Raw genomic sequence first — 15097 nt, 5'->3', positions numbered from 1 at the left:
CGAAGACTGGCCATTAAAATCACTCTACTTGCACAAAACTGTAATATTTGTGGTTGGTAGCAAATATATATATTCATCAGTGAAAGGGCAAGTTTTCATGCTGATATTTATTGACTTGTAGTCAGATTTTGTAATATCAATAACATGTTTTAAAACAGGTATTATAACTGGGCATTGGCTGCTCCGATGATTCTGAGTTTGCAGGTGTTTCAGAAGAGTTTGCCTAAGGTAAATAGATAAACTTATACATTCCTTTAAAATTTTGTATGTAGTAACACATGATTATCTGTTTGTTTTTCTATACAAATTAAAACCATGTCTAATTTTTCAGGCTACTGTTGAGTCTTGGGTCAAAGAAAAGATGCCAAAGAAGTCTGGAAGGTGGTGGTTCTGGCGCAAGAGAGAAAGCATGATTAAACAGGTAACTTGAGACCTATTTTGATTTTTTTTTTTTTTAGCTGTAAAAAGATAAAAAGACTGTAATTTGTCAGAAGTGCCTCTGAACTGCTTGTATAGCTCGGTGTCACTGATTGCCAGATGAGAGTTACTCAGTGTTGCAGTAGCTGTAGCTGCATCTGTTTATTTAGCCTTAAATACTGCATTAATATTTGGTGTTACTAGTTACTTCAACAAAATTTATTGTATTCAGCTGTTGCACAATGTTCTTAAAATTCTTTCTTCTAAGCCATAAACAGTAGTCAGAGCTACACTTCAGTCACTACAGTATGTTTTTGGAATGTGCACACAAATAAATAAGTAGGTGCTGTGCTGCATCACAGATTTTATGCTGAAACACACCATTTTAAACTAAAGTATGCTTTCTAAACCTTGAGTATGGACCTTAAATTTACCTCCCCACGAAAATGTGAATTTTATAAGCTTAGAGGTTGACGGCCCCCTTAATGCTAAATTACTCATGTTAAACTAGTAGTTCTCAATTTTTGACACACAGAGTTTTGTTTCCTGAAATAATAAAAAGCTTTAATGGATCATTTCTTCATAAGCATCTTTTTGTTAAATAATTTGCAGAATGAGCAATTCTGAGACTTAATATACTTTATGTACTATATTAGTAGCTGTTTGCTTAAAACTACGAATTCAGTCAGATCAGTTTAAAATGTTTAAAATGTCAATATATTCTTTATTATCATGTTTCTTTAGATACCAGAGGCGAAAGAGGGGAAAACTGAGACTCAAAGAGCAAATGAGCTGCCAGCAACTATAAAAGAGCAAGTTAATAGTAGGTGTGTTCCTGTCTGAAGACTTATTTTGTGGACCAAATAGTGTCTTCTTTTTTTATTTTATTTTTCTTTTTTTGAACGAAGAATTCAGTAGGAATGTACTGTGGGAAGAAACATTTTCCTGTAAGCTGCTGAAGAGGAACCATATGTGTTTGGCAAACAATTCAACAGAAAAATGTGACAGCAAACATTATAGGAACTACAGACACACTACAATTATTTTCTAAATCCCACTGTGTTTACTTCTTAAATCGTAACATAACTGACAGAACAAAAACATACCTGGTAACCTTTAGCAATGGGACACTGCTCTGTAAATATAGTGGTATTGTTTCTGAGATGCTGTTTTCTTTTTTTCTTTTGTGAAAGCCTAATCTTGTATAAATAATTTAAACCATGTGGAATTTTTTGTAACATTAAATAATTGAAACAATAAAATAGCATTAATTACAGTGCACAAGTTGCCCATGATTGTGGTAGACAGCTATCAGTGCTTAGCACAAAACTGTCCCATTCTAGGTAACTTGTTATGCATATTCATATTCTCCCATGATTTTACAAAGATACTTGTAAGCGTTGGTCTCTTAAAGATTAAAAAATTTAATATATTGTGATTTAATACTTCAGAGAAACTAAATACTGCTTTTAATCTTGAAATCTCTAATGAGCAGGAAAGTAAGTCTGTGAATAACCTTAAAAGGTGAGCTACTCTACTAACTTATCACCCAGTTTAATTTCCGTAGAAACTGTGGCAGCTTTTTTTAAAAACAAAGCACTGTTATCCATTCAGTGTCCCTCTTCCCCCGCAGTGTGCCTAATGCATCAACATAGCATCAGTGACCACTTGACACTATGTCTTTACTAAACCCGTCATGTGTGCAGCCAGCTAGGAGTAGTAATGTTTAGAGCTCCGCTGGTACTGGCACTACAAGTCTTACTTGCTTACTGGCATATGTTGGCTTTATCTGGGCATTCACTAGACCTTGGACTTTGTTTATCTGTGCTCTCAGGTAGTAGCAAATCCTCAACATAAGCAGAAATTAATCTTGCATAATAACCTTACTCTGTTAAAGAAGCATTTTCTGTAGCTTACGTGTATTCTGGTTGATGCCCTGTTAGACCTCCAGAAGATGATTCTTCTAGTGATGAAGCATCACAGGAGTTGAAGGAATCTCTAAAAATGGATTCTGCCCCAGCAGAGCATCCACCCCATGGGAACGTTCCGTCTTATAAGAAGTCACTTAGACTGTCTTCGGACCAAATAGTAAGTGGCACACCTTTCTTGTACATAGGATGCTCCCTAATTCCACTCTGATTCTAAGAGTTGAACTTTTTTCTGCTTTTTAGAAGTGACAGGTAAGTTCATTTCACAAAGTAAAAATTATGTTTGGGTTACCGTGCTAGCAATAGAAAAAAGGAATGGGGAAATTTAAAATTTAAAAAGAAAGTTAAAATACTTTCCTGTGAAAGTGTTTTTTAAGAATCTGTGTTTAGATTAAAACTTTGTAAGAAATTATTTTTTATAATCAAACTTCTATATTAAGATGTTGCCAAAAAAGTGATGACACTTGCTTCTGCAGTTTGGATATGCTGGGATCTGGACACTTGCCTAATACATCTGAGCATCTGTCTAACAACATACATTTAAACTGGTGTGTAGTTTACTCATTGCAGTCTAAAAGTTAGTTCTGCTACTGTCTAAATATATGATCTTCATCAGGGAAGAATTTTGAGGAAAGCACCCACTACGTAGGAAATACTGTTGCATACTTTGGCAAACTGGGAGTTCCGTTTGATAGTGCGGCAAGTCTACTGTGACAGCAAGAATTAAAGAGGCAGAGAGTGAAATATCTGCTGCTGTAAACAGATAGAGGAGCTCTGGAAAAAAACATGTACCCAAACTGCAGCAGACTTTGCCAGCAGAACTGTGCCAGTGTTAAACCATGGTTCACTTTTTGATGAGTTAATCAAGATAGACAAGGAAGAGTATATGAGCCATTTGCTGCAGCTCATTTATGATTCTAAAAGTTTTAGAGAGAGGGGAACTTATATTTTCAATTATTTTTATTTATTCTAAAGGCAAAGTTGAAGCTCAGAGATGGCCCTAATGATGTTGTATTTAGTATTACAACCCAGTATCAAGGAACTTGCCGTTGTGCAGGAACAATATACCTCTGGAACTGGAATGATAAAATCATCATATCAGACATTGATGGAACAATAACCAAGTAAGTATCTTTGGAGGGTTTTTTTTCTTTGATTCTTTTAATCTTGCTTTATTATCCTACTCTGCTTTTCAAAATAAGATAAAGAACCTTTTTTAAGATGGCTATTAAAGAACGCTCATTAATAATCACGAAAAAAAGGTCTTGCTTTGATTTTAATTTGTACTTGCCTTTACAGCAAGCTAGAAAATGTCTTTTAAAAGAATAATACAAAGATGGTGATTTTTACTATGTGACTGTTCCCTCTCAGCTTGCTCCAGGTTTAGCAGCCATACCTTACCTTGGAAACTGACTTGTGTTATATGGCCCCACTTTTGCAATCGTTAGGACTTTCTGCAGAGATATTTCTGTAAATACTCTTTAAAAATCGTATATTAGTGGTTATCTTTAACAAAACTCATATACTGAGTATCAGGTACCTTTGATTCTGCTTTTAGGTCTGATGCTTTAGGACATATCCTCCCTCAGTTCGGCAAGGACTGGACTCATCAGGGCATTGCAAAACTCTATCATTCCATAAACGAGTGAGTATGTAATCTGTGAAACAATTAGAGTTTTCTGGAATTTGGGAATTAATGGACAGGTAATTGAATAGTTGTTAATAATTTATTAATGGATAGTTTATTATAATTTGTTAGTCTAAATGTTGGGAAGTGAGCTACTTCTGTCGTTCACAAACAAAATTAAATTCTTTCCTCAGATGTATACTTTTGCAAGAATGCAAGCTACCACTTTTGCTAGTTCCCTTCTCAAGTGTTTGATTCTGCATTTCATTTTTAAGAACTGTGTAATATTTTTATGACTACGAAAGAGAAACATAATACCAGTAATTTCTCAAACAGTCATGCCTGTATGTTTCCACCAACTTCGGTTGATCACAAGCCTTTTAGAACATGGTACAGAGTAAACTCAAAACTAAGTTGGGTCCTTCCAAAGCATAGCTATTTTGTGTTTTATTGGGTTTGCTACCCAACTCAAGTGAATGCTCCTTAGGATGAATTCCGTTTTCTGGAACAAGCCTAATTAACAACTTGCTACTTGCCACAAAGAGTAGTTTGTGGCCTGGCTCAAGTTTTCTGTCACAGTTGCATTTCTGATATAAGCTGATGTAGAACAGTGGAAAAGTAATTCAGCAAATTGGCAATTTCCCTGTGCTCACCTTGTGATCTGCAAGGACCTGCAAAGGCAGCCCCTGTGCCTTCTCTCTACAGCAGCAGTGAGGTATTTGTTTTGTTCAAAAGTGTTGTAAACTACACCCTTATAAATGTGCTGTTCACCTAAGAAGTATGTAGCCCTATAATATTTATGTCTGGTAACTTAGGGCAAAATAAACCTACATACTACCTCACCTTTCAGATTTGGTCCTTTGTTTAGCAAACTTTTTTCAAAAATCTAGCAAGGCCAGAAATAGTACTTGGTACTGAGGAAGATCACAGGATGATCAACTGTTAAAAACTTCAGGATTTACTTAAAATAATGAACTTTTATCCTTGTTTTTTAGTAGTCTTTCTGCCCACAAAAATATTTGTGATCAAAGAATCTATTGTTGGCCTTCATTCTGTGGCTAAATTTCATCTGTGGCCATGGGAGTCCATGGGAGATACCCTGAATGTTTTGGTTTTGTTGGGTTTGGGGGGTGTTTTTGTTTGTTGTTTTTTTGTTTTGTTTTGTTTGTTTGTTTGTTTTGGGGTTTTTGTTTGGGTTTTTTGTAGGGTTTTTTGTGTTTGTTTTTTTTTTTTAATTCAGTGCATAATAGAAGAGCAGTTTTGGAATTATTTGCCAAATTGAATCAAGTCTTTGAAAATGCTCATAAACACTCAAGTCTTTTGTGCGTGCAGAAACGGTATAACAGATCTGTGTAACAGATGAACCTACAAAGTCTGCAGGAAAAAATTAGGGCTTAATGAATGTTTGTTGTTATCAGTCCTTCACCCCACACTGCAAATTCTGCCAACAACCTGAAAAAGACAGGAGATCTGGCACCCATTATTTTGTGATGCAGATAATTTAAATAACTGCTGTAATTCCACATGTAGCTGGTCTGAAAGAAGCTGAATAAAACCAGTGTGGCACTTATTTAAACACAGTCTAGTCCATCTAATTGTGTCATCTGAGTATTACTGTTTCTGTTCTTTTTGCATTTCCTGTTTCTCAGTTTTGATTGAGTCATATATTTAAACTACTGTATGCCTTGCAGATTCTTTAACAGCAGAAAAGTCTTTTCCTTGTGTGTGTAGAGCACTGCAACAATTCAATACCTAAATTGGTGCCTCTGGACACTGCTATAATTGTGTACTTAGCTTTGCAAAGAAACTCTTCAGCAGGAATATGAATTAAGTTGATAATTCTTTTCTAGAAATGGCTACAAGTTTCTGTACTGCTCTGCCCGTGCCATTGGGATGGCAGATATCACCAGAGGATACTTACACTGGGTGAATGACAAAGGAACAATTCTCCCCAGGGGCCCTCTCATGTTGTCCCCCAGCAGTTTGTTTTCTGCCTTTCATAGGTAAGGATGTGGGATTTCATACATCCGTTCTCTCCCCATTTCAGAGAAAAAAGCAGATATAAAAATATTTGGCATTACAGCTGTAACCAAACATTACACTCTGTGCTAGATTTGCTGTTGAGTCTTGAGGTCCCCCTAGTGATCATTTACAAACTATTTGTTTTGTCTGACTTTCACTTTTATGCTTCTGTTTGTGTGAGCATGTTAGAAGTGACTACAAAGTGGCTACCAGTCCTAGAGGAGCTTGTTTTCCCTTCTCTTTACTCCTTTAGACCATGACTCATTACTATTAGGTTCTGTTTATATCAGTCTTTTCAAGTATACCTGAAAGGGTTGTAGTGCAGTGCTACTACACAAGATAGAAGAAAAGCTGGGAAAAAAGCTGGGAAATATAGACTGTCATGCAAAAGGACCTTGTGATATTGGGAGTGCTCCATATACAAGTACTTACAAAGCAGTATGGCATTTAGGTATGGTTTAACTCAACTGGTCTTTTGGACCAGCCATATTCTACTTGTTCTTGATGGGAGGAGCTAACAGTAGAAAAGTCTTTTTGGTTTTGTTTTTAATAAGAATGACTCATTCATGGATAGCAATGACAACAAATTCCGTTAAGGTCATGGACCTTACACACTTTTTTGTCAGAGATAGGAGTTGTGACAAGCTTATGTGTACTTGATTAGATCTTCTGATTGAGGTAGTCATCTACAATAAAAGCAGTTCACAAACTGCATTCACAACTGGGAATTCCATCTCATTTATACTTAACATATGCACAGGTTATGGACCTTTTTTTTAATGCGGATGTTGGAAAACAGTGAATGTTTGATTGTCTCTCGTATCATTCTTGGAGAGCTAGTTACCAGTGTCTGTGTAACTACCAATGGGAAGCAGTAGGAATATAAATATCAGATAAATGAGGGAAAGAAGATGCCCTCTATCCAATCATGACGTGGAATTTGATTGTTGAAATTTTATTTTAGGGAAGTAATAGAAAAGAAGCCCGAAAAGTTCAAAATCGAATGTTTGAACGATATCAAGAATTTGTTTGCTCCCAGTAAACAGCCTTTCTATGCTGCTTTTGGAAACAGGCCCAATGTAAGTCTACCCCTTTCTAATTGAAGGGTTAAAATGCATGAAGTACTTGAGAAGCAAAATAAATAGGGTTTTCTTTTTGTGTCTATCAAAATTTGAATATGGAAAGGGGACACTGATGCTTTTATGGGTTTGGTCAGGAAAAACCATATGTAGATACTTTAGATAAAAGCTGCTACAACGGCTTATATGAGAAAGGTTACAAAGATGCATTAGTATTCTCAGAATTTTATTAAATATGTGCCACCTTTCCAGATTATTTTTAAGGATTTTTGGCAGCTTTGTGACCTAAGGACATTAATGCAGTGCTCTGCAGTCTTCAGTCATTTTTCCTATTATACGGTTCCTGTATTTTCTCTGCAGCTCAATGCTACTGTAACTGAGCAAAAGAGGGGGAGTATTGTAAAAAGAATATTGTCACAAGGAGTGGTGTTGGGCGGTATAGATTTTGTGCATGTTTGTGGTCCCAGGCTTGGGAACAGGAATTAAGCGTTTGGGGGCAGGGGGAATGTTTTGTTATGGTGCATGTGTATGGTTTGGTGGGGGGAGTGGTGTGTATTTTGGTGTTTTCCTGTTTTTTAGGGACTTTTTTTAAGAGATAGTTCTATTATACTCTTTTTGGATCGGCTTTTCTCATTGTTGGATCACATTCAATAAGGAAATGTTGAAGCATGTGCTTTTGGTCATGGTTTTTGCAGGATGTATATGCCTACATGCAAGTGGGAGTTCCAGCCTGCAGAATATTTACTGTGAATCCAAAGGGTGAACTGATCCAAGAACAGACTAAGGGAAACAAATCTTCGTAAGACCATTTTTGTTATTTCCACTAAAGAAAGTATCTAAGAATGAGATTACAAAATAATTGCATTTGTGACCAGGATCTCCTCTTACATATGGTAATATGTAAGGTGCAAAACCTTGTTTGCCAGAGACTTACAGCTTTGGATACATGACTGAAACTTTTCAAAATGAAAACTGGCAAAATAAAATTGAAAATTGGTTCTGCAGTAGTTATTCAACTATAACTTTCTGGTCTAGACTTCCAAAGCTGCTTTTTGGTTACAGCTGAACAGCGACTATACTGTTAAATAATGGTCTTTCTTCTTCTTTAATATAGGTATTACAGACTAAGTGAGCTTGTGGAATACGTGTTCCCATTGCTTAATAAAGAACAGAGTTCTGCATTTCCGTGCCCAGAATTCAGCTCTTTTTGCTACTGGAGAGAACCTCTTCCTGACCTTAACATGGATGAACTGACCTGAAAAGTACTTCTCACCAGGAGATGGAATTTCATATTCAACTACTCAACTTCAGTTTAAATGTGAAGAACTTTCTTAATGAAGATGATAATTTATATATTGGTACCGTAAGTCTTACTAAGGAAATCACTTTAACTTCATTGGTTTGAAACAAAGAAAATGCAAAGCTACTGTCTTATTTTTTGGTGTGTGTGTGTGGGTTTTTTGTTCGTTTGTTTCTTTATTGCTTGTCTTTATATACCTGTTCTAAGGCACTTGAGATTGGACTGTCATTGATGGTCATGGTACCCAAGTGCTTCAGGGCAACTAAATGCTGAGGTAAAATATGACTTCGCATTCTCATCAGTACAGACCTTATTGTAAACAGACTAATTTTTTTTTAATTTGTCTTAATAGTATATTTTCTAAAATGAAGCCAAAAAGTGTATGGAAACTGCCAAATAGAATGTCAGACCTATTAATAAAAAACGTGGTTTAATGTTCAGATGGGCAATTGGGCCATTTTTGAAAGGAACCAGAGCCCAAGACCAGTGTGCTTTTTCTCAGCTAAAATACAGAAAATGTATAGACCTTACTAGTCTGACAGACTCTGAAGACATAAAATTCCTCTTAAGATGTAAATATGCCTTTTGTTACATGTACAAGGCTGTGCTTGTACAAATCTGCTCAAACTAACTCTGCTTATTACTTTTCTTTTTTTACACATAATATTTAAACTATTTGATGAGCTTGTTAAAAATGAAAGTTGTCTTCAGACACATATATGGCTTTTGTTGTTTTCAGGCTGAGCTGTGTCATGTTAATTTCCATCAAGAAAAATCTTCAACAATTCTGTAAAAGTTGGGGAACTGGCATTTTTGTTTCCTTTTTCAGCACAGAGATGATGCGTGTGTGTGTATGCTGTGTAGGCCAGTAAAACGTATGTACAGATTATATTCAGGGAATTGTAATACTAAAAAAATTATGTATTTAATATTTTAATTGTCTACTGCAGGTGTTTCCAGAATTCTGTATTGCAGGTTTTCAAGAGCTGGAAGGAAATGCACCCCAAGTAGTGAGATTCCAGCTGTGAGAATGGTTAAATGCTGCAGAGCAGAATAAAACCTTTTCCTTTTTTTCTTTTTTCTTTGGGCTTGTTTTGTTTGTTTGTTTTAAGTTTTGGATTATTCATAAACATCATGCTGGTCATTCCTCAGGTTCCAATCAGAGCCTGTGAACAAATTACATTCCGATTGTAGTGTTTGTCAACTGTAGAAGCAGCTAGTGTTTCTCCAAAAGTGTTTGAAGGCAAAGGCAGCTGCTTTCTAAGTTGAATTAGTGCATTTAACCTCCTTTGGACAAAACTATGGTGAGAACGTATCACTCCACCAGCCCGGAGGGCTTAAAGACTACAGTCATTTAAACATCATTTAATCGTCAGTCCTGAGATTTCTGGGCTTCCTGTCACTCACTCCTTAAGTGTGTTCCTGGGGCCATGTATTAAAGATCTTTCAGGGGGCAACATCCAGAATTTCCACAGACTCTGGAGCAAGCTCTTCCCTGTGCACAGCTCCCAGTGGGAGCAGGGAAGGGTGAGTGATCTTCAGAAGACATTTGTGTGGCTACCTGCTGCAGTGCCTGCACAGGGCTGCTCTTCTCAGGAACAGCTGGGGCAGGCCTTCTGCGTGGGCTGAATGTAGGAAAGGAGCTTGCTCTGTTTCACTACCTGCAGAAGAGTGCATTTAGAGGATTTTGCACCCCTCCAGGAATATTTTCTTTATTAGGCTGAGTGTCTTAACCCCCAGTTCTGATGTAACACCAGCTAACACTAGACAGTTGGTGAACTGCTCAGGGGAATCATTTTTAGATCACCATATAAATGAAATTACTATTTTCCCCCTTATAAAACTCTAGTGTATTCCTGTATTTATAAAACATTGGATAATGAGTGGAGGCAAGCATGGAATCTCTTTCAAAACAGGAGAATGAGAGTGGGGAAAAAAACCCCATACCTATCTGTCACGGTGTGCCATGCATGTCATTCTTGTTCTGCACGAACAATACTTTCAGTGGTTCTTGGTCACCAGTCTACTCAGTGTTTAAGTGGATTTCACAGGATATTTTGCTCTTACTGCCTTTTTTTCTTTTTCTGTTTTTACTGTCAGAAGCTTACAAACATCATTCCATGTGGGTTTTTTTCCTTTTCTTACCTTTTGTTCCGTAGATTTCACTAGAACTGAAATTTTCATGATCACCAAGTGCTTTGAATATCAATGGGATTTGATCTTTTAAGTCACTTAAATACTTCAAAATATAAATAAATAAGAATCCAACATAATAAAGTATTTTAATTATGAGATTAAATAAATATTCTATCTAAAGATTCTATTTTGCATAAAGGGAGTGAAGCAGCCTTTCCTAAACCAGTCCTTTTGTGGATGTGAAAATTTTCTTTACCATGCTTAACTTACTCTTGGTGGCCCTGGTACACGGCTTTTCTAAAAATAGAAGTACTTCATGAAACTACAATGAGTTTCCAAATCGGACAGATTGTTACCAAGGTTTGGCTATGCCTGTCTTGGTTAATTTTTTTTTATGTGGTAATTTTTTTTTTTTTGCTTCACTTCAGCTCCATCTTTTCAGGCTGTCATAAAGATAAGCTGTGGATTTCAAGGTGGGGACTTGAGTAAATGATCAGCATGGAAAAATATCAGGTTTATCTCCAAATGCATGTACTTTCAGCTGGTGTAAATTTGGTGGTTATGTGAGCATGGAGAGCTCCTCACTATGCTAACACGTCATTTTGCATTGTAGGAATGTCCAAAAAGTTGCTTAGTTAAAAAATCAGATTTTTTTTTTCTCTGTAACAGCTACAATTTGATATTTGCTTTTTGATAAAATTTAAGTGTTGCTGAGTATTTCTGATATGAGTAGAGCAGAGGGCTTATTTGTTTTTTCTAAGTCTGGCTTGTGTTTGAAGCTTTTCAGACTGTTTGTTGACCCTGTTAATGGACAGAACAGGGGGGCACTGTACCCGTCATTGCATACCTACGTCATTTGGGCTGCTGGGCACTTCACTGACTCTAGAGAAGACATCTTGTTGCTATTAACTGTAGGCTTGTGCTGCAATATTTAATGTGAAGTGGGGTAAATAAGAATTAAGCATTAGCCTGTCCTTTGTTACCTGAGTCAAGAGAAGTGGCCTGAAACTAATGTTTGAGAACAAGTTGTGCTATACTGATTTAAAATTAGTGCAAACTAAATCATTCTTTCTGTGAAAGAGGAACTTCTAAGTGTATGTGTCTGTAGGCATGTGCACACCCCTGTTAAGACTGTGTTGTTGAAGATGCAGATCCTCTTAGTGTTGGAACCTGTCAAAGGCTGAGTCAAGGACACCTGTCTGGGAGTAAATAAGGAACACTGCAATTCAAAACTTGTTAGTGACTTGGGCATCACCCATTTCTATAATGTCTTAAGGATCAGCAATTCAAGGGGCACACATTTCTGGATTTAATTGGTTTTTGGTTGTTTTTTTTACTGTACCAAGCATGTTTGTACTTCAAAAGATTGGGCTCTCATTCCCAGCAGTATACAATTGCATGTGCAATCTTGGCTCATGACTCTTTAGCTTTCTGTCATCAGTATACTCCTCCTAAAACCTTTTTTTTTTTTTCAACTGGAAAAGTTTTAACACTTGTGTTAACTTTGTCATGGAACTTCTGAAGCAAACTATGAATCCGCTTGTGGTAAAGAGAAAAGAGATGAGATTTCATGTTAATATTTCAGACGAGTCTTCTAGAAAATGCTGTCATATGAATGAGTTGCTTAAATGACTGTAATGCACATTCATAATGAACCATCAAAAATACATAGTGAATTTGAGATGCCTTTAAAGTGTCACTTTTGCCTAAAGAAGTTTTAGTTTCCAAAGTTAAAATTTACTAAATAAAATGGAATTGTTTGGGATTTTTTTACAGTGTTAATTACTTTCAGATGAAAGTTAAAATGTTGGTTTATTTTGAGGGTGGGAAAACTCTCTTCAATCATTTGTTTTTACCTTGAAGATGTGGAATACTTGATTGTTAAGCAACCCAATCACTAATACGGTAGTGTGTTTAAAATGTCAAATCTGTGATCATACCAATACAGTGGTTTTTGTTAAGACTGGACTGTCTTGGGTACAGCAACCCACAATTCAGTGCAATGTTTATTGGTGTTCGGAACAATGTTATCACAATAAACAGACTTAAACTAAAATTTCTCTTTACTTTGTGTTTGGTAATTCCATTATTGTATTTCTAATTTAGTGAATGCAGGGTTATTGAAATTGTATTCATGTTTAACATGGAATTCTCTTCTAAGGACTATGATACATTTGCTTTCTTTCACACTCGGTTTACTTTTCTTCAGAGTATTTATACAGCTGATGAAAAATTGCTGTCATCAAACTTAACTTGTGTGGCAGTACCAATACTGGGTTGTAACTATAATGAAAGGCAAACACGCACTTGTAATATAGAATATCAGGTAACAGAGGCATGACTTGGGAATGCACAATCTGCCTTGAAGAAAATGTTGTAACTGCATAGTTTGAGCTCTGATAAATGCCCTAATATGGAGTTTTATGCTAATTCCATCAAAATTAACTTTTTCCTTTCAAGGCAAAAAGTATTATCTTCTACAACACTTGTTGAATTGTTTGAGGCAAATATTGGGAGACCATCTTGAAAAAGAGGCCTCAGGCTTTAGTAGAAACTGATTTTCCTGGTCTCTTGCTGTTATTGTTAAATACAACTAATTAGCAGCCTGCATAGAAAACTCGACTGTTCAGTCACATGTAAAAGTACGACAGATCTGCATGAAAGCTTCAGCGATGCTGTGCCTTTTGGTTCTTCTGTGGAGTCATTTGTGTTGCTGTGCCCAGCACTCACTCGCTCTCCTCGTGCCTGGACACAGAGCTTACTGCTGGAGTTATATTGTCTCCTGCATTCCTGCTGGTTTCCCCCATGACTCTGCTCACACTCTGCACTCACTCCTCACACCACACTCTCCTTCCTGCCCATCTTTCGCTCCTAGGTCTCACTGCTTCCTTGTGTGCAGTGAGTGACTGTGCCAGTGCAGGCAATACAAGGGTGGCATGTCCTGTGTCTGCCCAATGTTTGGAGCTGTTGCAAAAATACTTCTGAGCTGGCATTGTTTCTCCTATCCATCTTACCCTAATGGACTCTTGCTGGGGTGATCTTGTTCTTGGTGGATGAAATTTTCTGACTTGGAGCGACAGGTTTAGATATGTAAAGAACAGAATAAGAGTTTCCAGGAATGGGCACTTTCTCTGTGCAGGACACAATTTCTGGAATCATGTCATGCAGTTGGTACACCGAGGGCCTGCAGCCCTGCACTGTTTTGGTGGGGAGGATGTGTACATTCCCACTGGTTGCTGGCTGAGCTCTCAGACCAGTGGTGAGCTGAGCAGTGAGTCAGCTGGCTGCTCAGAAGGGTTTTCTGGGCAGATGCCCCATGTGCTGCATGGTTTCAGAGTTTTCATTGTTGGGCAGAGTAAGAGTTTGTCAGGGTCTTCTGTCTGGCAGGGGTGCAGCATGTTTCCTAAGCAGGACAATACCCGCTGCTTTTCCTCCTTTCCCCTTGCCTTAAATTAATCAAACCCACACCGATGTTTCTGTCCCCCTCAGAGATGCCCAAGACCCCTCTAATCGTGCAGGGGAGCTGGAGCAAATATTAGCAGACAGATGCCAGCACTGTAACCCTGTGGGGGGGATTTTTCTTCACAGCCAAAGTGGTTGCCAGCTCAGACTGAGGCACCAGGCTGGTACATGGTGGGAAGGCCCCCCAGCCAGATGGCTGTGGCAGCAGCGTGGCTCAGTGGGAGAGCAGATGTTGAGCTACAGGAGAGCGAGGGTTTGCGGTAATGGCTTTTGCGTGTAGTGCTCTGGATGGGGCTGCACGTTGGGGTAATTAGAAGCAATGCTAAGCCACCTCCTTGGGAGTGCTACAAAAGCCTTTGCTTGTAAGGAAGTGTGCCAGAAAGATATGGTTCTGACTAAACATTCAGCTTTAGTCTGAATTCATCTGAATTCTGCTTTAAGGACCAGGTGGCTGCCACTCTGGCCCCAGCACCAGGAGCTGACGCACCTCATGTCTTCTTCCTAGTTAAGTCTTTTGTTCCAACCTTTCCCTGCTGCCTTCTTTTCCTTCTCCTTCCTGCCTTGCTGTTCCCTAACCTTAAATTCCCCATCTCTGATGAGACTTCATGTGTACATGGTCTGGGGAGAACAAGCAACATAGCCTGAACTGCTCAGCCTAGAACTGGCTAAAGGACAGGGCAGATTTGGCCATAAATTTCTGATAAGGCCCCACTGTTTTGGCAGTAGCCTCCCTCCTCCAGCCCAGGCCCTGGTGGGAGGCCGAGTGCTCCAGCCAGCACCCCTGCTCTGCAATGCTCTCCTGGTGTAGGAAAGGTATTCCCCAATTTAGTGTTCACATTTAAACACTCCAGTCCACTGGCTGCTTCCTCACTTCCCCCCCACCTCCTCCTGCAGCAGGATGGAGAGGAGAGTTGGAGGCACAAAAAGGTAAAGATCGCATGTTGAGATTAAGAGCAATTTAGTGGAAACAGCAATGAGATGAAAAAGCAAACAGTAAGAACAACAATACAACTAGCAGTGTGTGTACAAGACAGGTGAACAATTCACCTGCAATTGTCACCACACCAGTTTGGCGCTACCCCACCGCACAACCCCCCAAAATCAGAGAAACTCCCCCCACTTCTGT

At 38.1% G+C, this 15097-nt stretch overlaps 1 protein-coding gene across 2 annotated transcripts in view; it reads left to right on the top strand.

The window, feature by feature from the left end:
* Positions 1 to 12565, top strand: part of LPIN2 (lipin 2) — a 45908-nt gene extending 33343 nt beyond the window's left edge. For both annotated transcript variants that reach the window (XM_017831553.1, XM_017831547.1), the window contains exons 11-20: positions 159 to 228; positions 332 to 421; positions 1162 to 1244; positions 2361 to 2505; positions 3321 to 3469; positions 3904 to 3990; positions 5823 to 5975; positions 6959 to 7073; positions 7769 to 7872; positions 8188 to 12565. In XM_017831553.1, the coding sequence (XP_017687042.1) occupies positions 159 to 228; positions 332 to 421; positions 1162 to 1244; positions 2361 to 2505; positions 3321 to 3469; positions 3904 to 3990; positions 5823 to 5975; positions 6959 to 7073; positions 7769 to 7872; positions 8188 to 8332 (1141 nt within the window). In that variant the 3' untranslated portion in view covers positions 8333 to 12565. The remainder of the gene's footprint in view (positions 1 to 158; positions 229 to 331; positions 422 to 1161; positions 1245 to 2360; positions 2506 to 3320; positions 3470 to 3903; positions 3991 to 5822; positions 5976 to 6958; positions 7074 to 7768; positions 7873 to 8187) is intronic.
* Positions 12566 to 15097: the final 2532 nt, after the last annotated feature.

This window comes from Lepidothrix coronata, unplaced genomic scaffold (genome assembly GCF_001604755.1).
Source record: "Lepidothrix coronata isolate B3197 unplaced genomic scaffold, Lepidothrix_coronata-1.0 Scaffold6, whole genome shotgun sequence".
Taxonomy (NCBI): Eukaryota; Metazoa; Chordata; class Aves; order Passeriformes; family Pipridae; genus Lepidothrix; species Lepidothrix coronata.
The sequence above is the reverse complement of the archived record's forward strand: the minus strand, read 5'-3'. Positions and strand labels throughout refer to the sequence as shown.